The following is an 11,393-nucleotide window of genomic DNA, read 5'->3' as shown; positions in this document are numbered from 1 at the left end:
ATGAGGACTAGCATGGTCGCAAGCGGGCGGTCAGCTACCTTGCTTTCATCAAGGAGCTGAACCACATCGGCAAGCCCAACGATCGTAGCTCGCTAGGGGTCTTCATTGGTTATGCAGAGGGGGCTCAGGCCTACCACGTGGTCAACCCAGCGACACAGCGTGTGCGTGTGATGCGGCTAGGCATAGGACAAGGCGGTGGACGATTAGTCGGTGGCCGTGCTCCATGATTTCACCATCGAGTATGCATGGGCAGCAAGTGCTGAGGGAGCACAAGGTGCATCATCATTGATGTCTAGGTCTTCATCACCAGCGCCGACCTCTTCACCAGCTTCATCGTGCTCGCTTTGACCAAATTCAGGGGAGCTCGGAAGCCCATCGGCGGCAGTCAGTAGCCCTTTGCCAGTGGTTAGTAGTCCATCAGTGGCAGACAGAAGCACATCGGCAACAGCGCCGACCTCTCCAGCAGTGTAGCCAAACTCTCTGGTGCAACAGCCAACCTCCCTAGCATCTTCTACCTCGCCCGCTACGACACCAGCGCATGTAGGGTAGCTGGAGGTCGAGTACGCAATGCCACTGGAAGATGATGAAGACCGCCTGGATGTCTACTATGACGATGAGCCCCTTTGGTACTGCACGGTGGCAAACATCCTCAGAGAGCAGTCGCCACTAGACCAGCCCAACTGGCTCTTCGCCCAGCTACATCTGACGTACACCGGTGAGCCAACCACTTATGCTAAAGCACAGGGTGATCCAGTGTGGCGGGCGATGATGGAGCAGGAGCTCAAGTCCGTCGAGCAGAACCACACATGGGAACTAGTGCCACTGCCTGACGACCACTGCCCCATCATCGTAAAGTGGGTGTTCAAGCTCAAGAAGGATGAGCTGGGTGCGGTGATCAAGCACAAGGCGCGACTAGTAGCGCACGGCTTCGTCCAGTAGGAGGGGATCGACTACGACAACACCTTCACCCCGTGATGTGCATGGAGTCAGTCCATGTCCTCCTCACGCTGGTGGATCAAGAGGGATGGCAAGTCCACCACATGGATGTGAAGTCTGCCTTCCTCAATGGCGACCTCAAGGAGGAGGTCTACATGCGCCAGCCACCTATCTACGCCATCACCGGAGAAGAGGAAAAGGTGTACCACCTGCGCAAGGCACTCTATAGCCTATGCCAGGCACCATGTGCCTAGAACGTGAAGCTTGACACCACACTCAAGAAGATGGGCTTCAAGCAGAGCTCGCATGAAGGAGCAGTGTACCGGCGGGGCAGCAGACACAACGTCCTACTGGTCAGCGTCTATGTCGATGACCTCATCATCACCAGCACTGAAGAGCAGAAGGTGGAGGTGTTCAAGGCATAGATGAAGAAGACATTCGACATGAGCGACCTTAGCCTCCTCTGCTTCTACCTCAGCGTCAAAGTGCGCCAGGACGCAAGCAGGATCTCCCTCCGACAAACCCACTACGCCAAGCGCATCCTCGAGCTTGGTGGCATGACAGGCTGCACTCTAACCCACACCCTGATGGAGGAGAAGCTTAATCTGAGTCAGGAGAACATGGTGGAGGAGGTCGATCCAACCCATTACTGGCGGCTGATCAGGAGCTTGCGCTAAGCGGCTGACGATGGAGCATCTGTAGGCTGTCAAGCGAATCCTAAGCTATGTGGCGGGCACCCTCGACTACGGTCTCCACTACGGAAGGGCCCCCGACACAGCGCAGTTCGTCGGCTACTGCGACAACGACCTCGTCGGTGATGTGGATACTAGCAAGAGCACAACCGGGACGATGTTCTTCCTTGGTCAGCTGGCAGTCCCTCAAGCAGAAGGTGGTGGCCCTCTCGAGCTGTGAAGCGGAGTACATCGCCACCACCACTACAGCAACTCAGGCGCTATGGCTGTCAAGGATGCTAGCAGAGCTCCTTGGTAGGAAGGTAGATGTGGTTGAGCTAAAAGTGGACAGCAAGTCTACTCTAGCTCGGGCCAAGAACCCCGTATTCCATGAAAGAAGCAAGCACATCCCCATCAAGTATCACTTCATTAGGGACTGCTTGGAGAATGGGAGCATCAAGGCCAGTCACATTGCCACTACTGATCAGCTGGCTGACATTCTCACCAAGTCACTGGGGAAGTCCAAGTTTCAGAAGATGAGGGAGAGGATTGGGCCACAACAGATCACCTCAAGTGCTCAGCATAAGACTTAGGGGGAGAATTGATAGATAAGCCTAGTGCTAAAGCACTTGTATCTTACTTTTCCTGCACTTTTACTTTCCTTGGCTTCCAAGCCTAGTGTTAGGAATATGCTCACCACCCACTTTAGTAGTTAGAATACGCTGTAGCAAGTGGGAGTCCCCCTGTCTATAAGAGGCAAGGGAGTGTCATTGTAAAAAAAACAAACCATTGCATTTCTTTTCAATCCAAGCTCCCAAGGGCCAAGCTACCCTCTAGTAGTTCCCAAACCTGAATCTAAGATCTATTTGGGCCAACATTTTTCGAGCAATGGTATAGGAGCTAATAATATATCATACCATTCTCATGGATCGATTGTAATAATCTGATTGGTTGTGAATGCAATAGTTGAAGAACAAGGTAGCTGCCAGTGGGTCCTATTTTTATGCCATACAGATAGATCGACAAGGAAGGGCAGATGTCAAAGCTATCATGAATTATGCATGTTTTGGTGATTCATGCCATTTCATAACACAATTTAATCTAATAACATGCTAGCTCAAAATAACTTTACAAACCTCCACTAGTTGAAACCAACTATCATAAAGGGACAATTATTTTAGGGCTGCACTGCTATGTAATGAAACTATCGAATCATGAATTTATTTGGCCATCTAACATAATATCGGGCTCGTGTACATCCCCCAGCTCTGCACCATCAGGCACCTCAAAACCCACACTCCTAATTTTGCATGAGCACCAATGGAGCAACTCCATCATGGCAGTAAACTGCCCAAGCTTCAAGATGAGTTCTACTTGTGCAAGAAGTGATGTAGAATCCAGGAAATCCAGTGTTGGTGCCATGCGCTCCCTTCCTCCTCTCACTGCAAGCCCGCGGGGCAATTCTTGTTGTGGCTGCTGGCTGCTCTCCAGTAGAGGAAAGCTATCAAGGGCTTGTTATCGTAGGAAGCGGCTTGCTGCGCCGTCGTCTGAGAGGCCAACGACGCAGATGGTGGAACAGACACGCGGTGCACACTCATTGTTTTTGTCACTCAAAGTTGCACAGCTCAGCTCCATTGTTTTGTCACTCAAAGTCCTCTCCTCCTGACGCCTCCCAAGCCTATCTGATCTACTGGTGGCCTGCTGTATACACATGTGCACTCTGCTGGCACTCTCCCTTTAGCTTATTCGTATGCAAACTATACTTGTATATATAGCTATGATCCTGAGGAAGGAAGAGATATCAGAGTGTTGGCAAACAAATTGGAGTTAGGGTGGTTGTGGTTTAATGTATGGTGCGCACTCTTGCCTGCATTTACACACCATTCTAGCTAGTTTGGCGCTCCATGAGCTGAAATGCTGAATGAGATCAATGTGAATACGAGTAGCCCCTTTTATACACTCAACTACTCAATCTCAACAAAAAGTGATCGATGCTAATTAAGCATATCCATCAGTCCAATTGCAGGATCTATCCATTAAACAAAAAGAAAAGACACACAAGAGTAACTATTCCAGCATCAAAAAAAAATGTTCTACCTTCACAAGAAAATATTTCCATGTTAAATAAAAATGCTCTAGCAGCAGATCTAGATGGTGCAGTGTAGATCCAATTGTCCAAAAAAGTTTGTTACAGATAATCAGGATCTATTTCACCTCACTGGGCCAGGATGTAAGCTCATAAGCAAAGATTTTGTAGAGAATTAATTTCTCTTGGAATCTGAGTAACAAATATAGAAGAAAATCAAACCAGTAAAGTCTCAGTGTGCTTAGTTAATTGAGTATATAATTTTGACAACCATGTATTGGACTGACATTATAACAATTAATCTCCGGAATATATTAACCATCATAGAGCAAGTCCCACTGGGTATATTAGATTCCTTCACAATCCAATACATCTGACAGCGCAAAAATGCATGGACGTTTGGGTGATTATTACTGCCACAGATCAGCAAAAATGCTTGGACGTTTGGGTGATTACTTTCATATCGTGCATTTTCTTTCTTTAGCTGCACTACCGATGAATGGGCTATCTCTAATGAGGACCAAGAAGGAAACCACCTGTCGTCCCTCTTGACGGCATGCCCGCACAGTGGGAATGGCAGATTACTGTGGCCTGACACTCTTATCAACCCATGCTCAATGCTCGCGACATCACTCAAGCGTATTCATCTACTGCCCTTGCCGAATACTGCATATTAATTACTATATACATATGTGCAAGAACTTAACCCAGAGGATACTGCATAGCATATATAGCACTGACGTTAGGGGATCCTTTATCCCCCTTTTTATTCAATATTGCTGTGGACACTTTAGCCAAGATGGTGTTATCAGGCCAAGTACTAGTCCCTTCTCCTCATCAGTGATCATGACCAAGAAAAAAGATATATATGGTTCATGGTGATTTCGTGTTGACTATAGATTTCTTAACGCTTTGACATCAAAGAGCAAGTTCCCTCTTCCTATTGTTGATGAGTTCTTGGACGAACTTGGCCAGGCTATTTGGTTCACCAAATTGGACTTGTGATCGGGTTTTCATCCATAGAATTCCAAGGCACAAGAATTCTTGAGCTAAGTCATGTTTCTACCACTACCCCAAAAAAAGGTTTGAGAGTCGGTCAAGACCTCTTTCCAGACGCAAGCTAGCTTGTCTCTGGGTAGAGGTCACTGGTAATAAAAAATCTAGAGGCGGTCGATAATGCCTGTCTTTCTAAATAAAAAAACAGAAAAAAGGCAGGCTACCCAGCCTGTTGAGTGGCAAGAGGCGCCGCATCGCCGCCGCCTCGCCCATGCCGCAGCCGCTAGGATGGAACCGCTTGAAGTGTTCATCACTTTAATTTCCATGTTGCCTAAGTCCAAGCCAACCTTGCATCGATTCAAACACCAAAATCATAATTGCCAATGCTAGTGAAATTTTCTTACACCGATGAATAAGGATATGCATGTTGTATGTTTCTAACTGCATTAAAACTCAAAGAATTCATTGGCTCTTGAGCATGATATCCAAAATTATGATTTGTATAATGAAGATCATTTACACATAAGTATTAGCCGATGCAACATATATACTATTGTTATGAATAGCAACACCAACATGAGAATGCATAGAACTTGCAAAATAACAATTAGAATCATGTAAAGCGTTTGCATGTTGTACCTCAGGGTAGTTGTAGTCGCCTTGCTAATTTTTACAATAACAACACGTTGCAAAACAGCAAGCAAAATCACAAGTGTCATAACCAGATGTCAATGGCCTCTTGGTCCAGATGCAGCGGTGACGGCGAACACAAAAGGATAGATCAATCAAGAATTTGGCTAGGGCAGGGAGATTTGGCTACAAAGTAGAGCCGAAGCAATTGTTCCCTATCAGAGTCGACAAAAATTATATTGACACAAAGATTCGCATGCACCACAAGTGCTATAATGCACAAGTTGCAAACAAACAAAGTCGGATTCTACCAAAACTAGCCTAGCCGGTTTCTGGAATCTGCCTAGACGGTTTTCTTGTGTTTCGCCAGTTTCAATGCAGCCCAACCTGCCTCAAACCTGTCCCAGCCTATGTCTTCCAGGATGAAATCTTCCCAAGAGCGTAATTTCTTTATCTGCACTCCAACTTGGATGTATCATATATGTTTTTTTGACCATCCTGACGAAAGGAACGCAATGGTGAAGTCTATTCTGCATTTTGGCAACTTTGGCAAATCTGGCCTAGCCAGTTTTGCTATCTGGCCTAGCCTATATTGTCAGAAAACTCGAGCTCGCTTCTCTTGTACAATTTTGGCTGTCAATAGATGCTGAACCAAGAATCTATGCCTACTTTCTGAATATGGAGTAAAGCCTAATCAAGCATATATTCCTTCTAATTTTAGGACTATTTAATCAAAGTCTATTATGCTAGGATTTTGAATGCTTACGAGCCTTTTTTATGTAGAAAACAATCCAGTTTGCTGTGTTCTATGTTGGTTTTCCGTGCTATCTTAGTATCTTAGTATCTTATTGTTCTCTATGCCAACTGAAATGTTTTGCCTCATGGTTGGTGCTGTGTAATGGCAAAATTATGAAAGAATGAAGGAACTTTATATAGTTACTAGTTCCTGCTACATAGAAGGATGGAAAGAGCACTGAAAGAGAAGGATGGCAAGAGTTCATCATCACCTTGAAAAGCGAAGACACCAGCATTTTAAAACTTAGAGGAACCAAACATGTCTTCCAATGACATATTGATGACATTAACATATCTTCAGTTGTTTGTATATTCAAATTTGATCACGACTGTATAGTTTGCAGTGTCTGTGTCTGTCTGATATGTAATTTCTCCCTCAGATTGTTATTAATATCTTTTTTTTTGCAAACCAAAGGTACCACACACGCACAAGAGACCTTCAACTTTTATGAATTCAGCTATGTAACTTTTACAATGGACTAATCTATTTTTCTATTATTAACCACATTTCGTAACTCATAGAATGGTAAGTGCCCAATTTCAAGTGCAGTGATCTCATGCACGCAGGACCCGTGTCAGCCACTAGTTTTACATGAAACAAAAGAAGCTTGACATATCTGCAAGTACATGGTTCAACAAAAGAAAGATTAATTTAGCACATCTCCTGCCTATCATCAGTTCCAGTTTGCAATGCTTGATTTTACAAATAGAGCAAAAAAGCTTCTTTGATAGACTCTGCTCCTGCACACTGGCTCAGCGCCATCTGGAAGCTCAAACCCGCCGTTCTACTTGTTGGAGCACTGATGGAGCAACTCCATCATGGATATCTAATACGATGAACTGACCAAGCATTAAGACTGAGTTCTACGAGTTCAACTTGTACAAGCACTGACTGTATCTGCGCGTCTGTGGGACACTTTTTGATGCAACAGCTGACTGTTCTGCACTGCAGTAGAGGAAAAGGTTCAAGAGCTTCTGGTGCGGGCAAGAGGCTCCGCCGAAGTGGGCAAGCGGCTCGCAGTGCTGTCGTCCGCGAACTTGACGACGCGGCTGGTGTGCCAGACACGTACAGGACACACATTGCTTGTCGCCCAAAGTCACGCAGCTCAGCTCTTTTCTTTCGCCAGTCGGAGTCCTCTCCTCCTGATGTCTCCCAAGCCTATCTAACACCGATCGCCATTCGCTGGGGATTGCCAATAACAAGGAAAACCACGTGCCTATTGATGGAACACCCGGACGGTGGGAGAGACTGGCGCAACGCTTTCCCTCCAGCCATTTTCTATCTTAATTCAATGATACACAACTCTCTTGCATATTCGTGGAAAAATATAAACTTTCTCAACCCATGCCGAATGCCCCTGACTTCTCCCAAGCCTATCCATCTATCTATTGCGCTTGGTGAATACTACTGCATATTAATTACATACGGATGTGCACTAACTTAACCCAACGATACTGCATATAGCATATATATATATATATAGCACTGACGCCGAGGTTCACTACCGGACTCAGGCTCTTTGTCGAGTGCCTGTGACACTCGGCAAATCTCCATATACACTCGGCAAAGCCTTTGCCGAGTGTAACTCTCGGCAAAGATCACTCGGCAAAGCCGGTGACGGCAAAGGCCTCTTTGCCGAGTGTCTTTTGTCGGGCACTCGGCAAAGGCTTTGCCGAGTGCCGGTAAAACACTCGGCAAAGAAAAGTTGACTGACGGCGCCAATTGACGGTGACGGTCGCTTTGCCGAGCGCCTCACGGGGGGCACTCGGCAAAGCCCGCCCTCTTTGCCGAGTGTGACACTCGGCAAAGGCATCGAGGCTTTGCCGAGTGTCTTACTTGTGACACTCGGCAAAGGAAGGGAGGCTTTGCCAAGTGCCTTACTGGTGACACTCGGCAAAGGCAGGGAGGCTTTACCGAGTGCCTTACTTGTGACACTCGACAAAGCCTCCCTGCCTTTGCCGAGTATCTTGGTCATTGCACTCGGCATAGCTGGGAAATTTGCTTTTTTTTCATTTTTTTGTTTATTGCATCCACACATACATATATCACACAACCATCACATATATATCACATATCACACAACAATCACATATATCACACAGCCATCACATATAATCCATAACCATGACAAATATCATCACAAGTTGTCCACAAGTATCACATAGTCCACAAATATCATCACAAGTTGTCCACAAGTATCACATAGTCCACAAATATCATCCAAGTGCCGCTACAAGTGCCACTATTCACAAATAAGCATCACAAGCACAAGTCCATCTACCTCTATTGTTGACGGCCACTCCACCGGTCCCACTACGACGGAGGTGTGCCCTGAGTTGGAGGTGTGCCATGAACATCATTCGACGCCGCCGATTGCCCCTGCACAAAAGAGAAGTGATTGCATGTGTAAGACAAGATTTAAGGTAGGTTCTATATATAGGGGGGGGCAATATCTGGCTGACCACCTATTTACATGTTCTGCTAATAAGGCATATGGTCACTATGCAGATATTCAACCAAATAAATGAATACTTGTCCCTTTTTATTTGCATTCCTTTTCTAGCATCCTAAATCTATCCTCAGTGGTCGTGCTGGACGCGAGGGACCAGGGAAGTGCTTCCGATTGTTCCAAGAAAGTGAGTTTGATAAACTGGTGGATTCTACTGTGCCTGAGATCAAGCGGTGTAACCTCTCAAATGTTGTTCTGCAACTCAAGGCTCTTGGAATTGATGACATCATAGGTTTCGATTTTATGGAGAAACCATCAAGGTAATTTTTTAAGACTGCTTCTACATAAAAGAAAAATGCGCGGAATCATTTTTATTTGGTGTGTGCTTTTGTGCTTGAATTTTATACTGGACTATTACTGTCTCGAGGGGAATTAAATATCAGTGATGAGAGGATGCAATTTATGTTATTGTGTTTAATGTATTTTATTGCTTGACACATGTACCCAGCTTTCAATTTATAGGTAAAGAAAAACCATGACCTAGACTTCTTTATGAAACCTTATGATCTGCACTCGTCCTGGTAACACCTAATAGAAACAAACAAACTGAAGTTTTTTACCTAGGCTTCTCAGTAATTATAAGTTAAATAGCTTGCTGCTTTATATCAGTGCTGAGTTTTTGCTTGTTCGCGTCCAAACTCCAACCTACTACAGGACTGCTATTCTGAAATCACTGGAGTAGTTAATCTTACTAGGGGCTCTGACTGATGATTATAAGCTCTCAGATCCAGTTGGTCATCAGATGGCTAGGCTGCCTTTGGATCCAATGTACTCCAAGGCATTAATTGTATTAAGCAAATTCAAGTGCTTGGAAGAAATGCTCATTGTTGTATCTATGCTTTCAGTGGAATCGATTTTCTTCTCCGTGCGTGAGAAGTTAGAAGAGGTATCCATTTGAATTACAGGCTTTTTGTAAAATGTATGTCACAATTTGGTTCTTATCTGATATTGTGGAGTTATTCCCTCGGTTCACTTATTTTAGGGGGGTTGTGTTTGCTTTGCAAACAGGTGTCCTTTTGTAGCTTTGGGGCACACTTTTCATCAAATGCTCCTGTTATCCACCATGTACATATTGCCTTCTCTTCCACAGGCTAAAAGGCTATGCTGGACCTAGCTTGGTTCGGCAGCAGCCGTTTGAATCCGGTTTTGTGTTTTCTCAGGCAGCTGCCGCTTGCCCGCTGTATCGAACGAAGTACCTAACTACGTGCTGTGTGTGTTCATTTGAATTTGTGTTCATTTGAATTTGACTAAGGTCATCTCACATATTAGGGTCATATATCCATATCCACATTCACATTTAGATTTAAGGTAGAGAAACTCATAGGAGTGACAGCAGGATCATTTGGTGGAGTGAATATCATCGGTGGCGGAACAAAGCCTGAGTGAGCTCCAAGACCTTGAATATACTGAAACATCTGCTCCATCCTCCGTCGATCCTCCTCAGCCTCCTCCCGTCGCCTCCTCTCTTCTGCCACCTCGGCCTACAATATTTCACCCCAATGATACAACGCAAAGCAAATGTATGTAAAAATCAATGAACGACGAATAAAACAGAAATAACCTTGAGTGACTGCATCGTGTGCTGTGTACAGTCCGGCCGTGTGCGTATGGCCGGACTCGAGCTCGTGCTCCTTGCTCAAATCTGGGAGAGAGACCTAGTACAGGCCGGGTCGATTGCTGCGAACACAAGGTTGACAAGTACCCTTGTGTGTTCGTTTTGTGATGAGTGATTGTCAATGTGATCCACGAAGTGGGTTGAGTGGTGACTAACCCTACCATGGCGAAAGCTATGTGTGCGACATGTCTTTTGTCTTGTGTTGTGCAGGTGTGGAGCTCGGATGCGGTGGTCGACGGCGAGGTGAAGGTCAAGGAGGACGTACCATGCCGACAGACCGGGAGCGGTGAAGGACAGACGTGAAGCTTGGACCGAGGGACCCAGAGGCCGGGTGACTAGCCACGGTGGCTGACACTTGGGACATCGACAAGTGCAAGAAGACAAGGAGTGACGGTGTTGACCGGGTCAAGACGGCGGACGCGTGAGTCAAGCGGGGCTCAGGAGGACTTGGCGGGCCAGCCGGTCAAGGACGGCGGTGAAACGCGTCGAATGGCGGGGGACGCGTATGGAGTACGCTGCCCACGGATGGTTTGATGGTTTGGGTCTCAAAACCATCGGATGGACGGTTTGCGGGTTTGGGCCTCAAAACCCGGGCGGAGGTTCCGAGGAGGGACGGACGGCACGTGGCGGCATTGGGGAGTTCGCGTCGAGGCGAAACTACCGGTGAGTAGGCGCGGTGGCCGTTGGATCAAGATTATACCGGGTTGGACAACAACGCCCTTGGGCTTAGCGGTTCAACTCATTTGTATCCAGGGGCAAAACTAGGAATGTGTAATAGCCCTGTTAAATAGGATGAGGGAGCCCCCATCTCCCTCACCTCTCCCATTTTTCGTTTTATCATTTTAGGCTAGGTTTTCTTCTTCACTTGGCTCTTGAGAGAGGTCCCCCAAACTGAAAAATTCGTGGGTGTATTCTGTTATTTTTGGTGTGGGAATGGAGGCCCAAATCCTCCTCGTGCCCTCTGGGATTCATCTATTTTGACTGTGATTTTTCGTGCTCATGTTGTGCTATTTTTCCCATTTTCGTTCATGGCCGCGATCTGATATTTCCGGAGTTTGAGTTGATCTCAGGCAATGATTTCTTGGGGATCTATTTGTTCCTAGTCGAATTACATATCTGCAAAATTTGGGATCGAATCATCGAGTGTGGAGTCG

At 46.1% G+C, this 11,393-nt stretch overlaps 1 protein-coding gene across 1 annotated transcript in view; it reads right to left on the bottom strand.

The window, feature by feature from the left end:
• Positions 1–9,895: 9,895 nt before the first annotated feature.
• LOC136548363 (uncharacterized) overlaps positions 9,896–11,393 on the bottom strand; it is a 172,898-nt gene continuing 171,400 nt past the window's right edge. The window contains exons 3-4 of the mRNA XM_066539923.1: positions 10,186–10,259; positions 9,896–10,105 (exon numbers count right to left, since the gene is read on the bottom strand). Of these exons, the coding sequence (XP_066396020.1) occupies positions 9,896–10,105; positions 10,186–10,259 (284 nt within the window). The remainder of the gene's footprint in view (positions 10,106–10,185; positions 10,260–11,393) is intronic.

Source organism: Miscanthus floridulus, chromosome 4 (assembly GCF_019320115.1).
Source record: "Miscanthus floridulus cultivar M001 chromosome 4, ASM1932011v1, whole genome shotgun sequence".
Taxonomy (NCBI): Eukaryota; Viridiplantae; Streptophyta; class Magnoliopsida; order Poales; family Poaceae; genus Miscanthus; species Miscanthus floridulus.
This window is presented reverse-complemented; position numbering and strand designations above follow the sequence as displayed.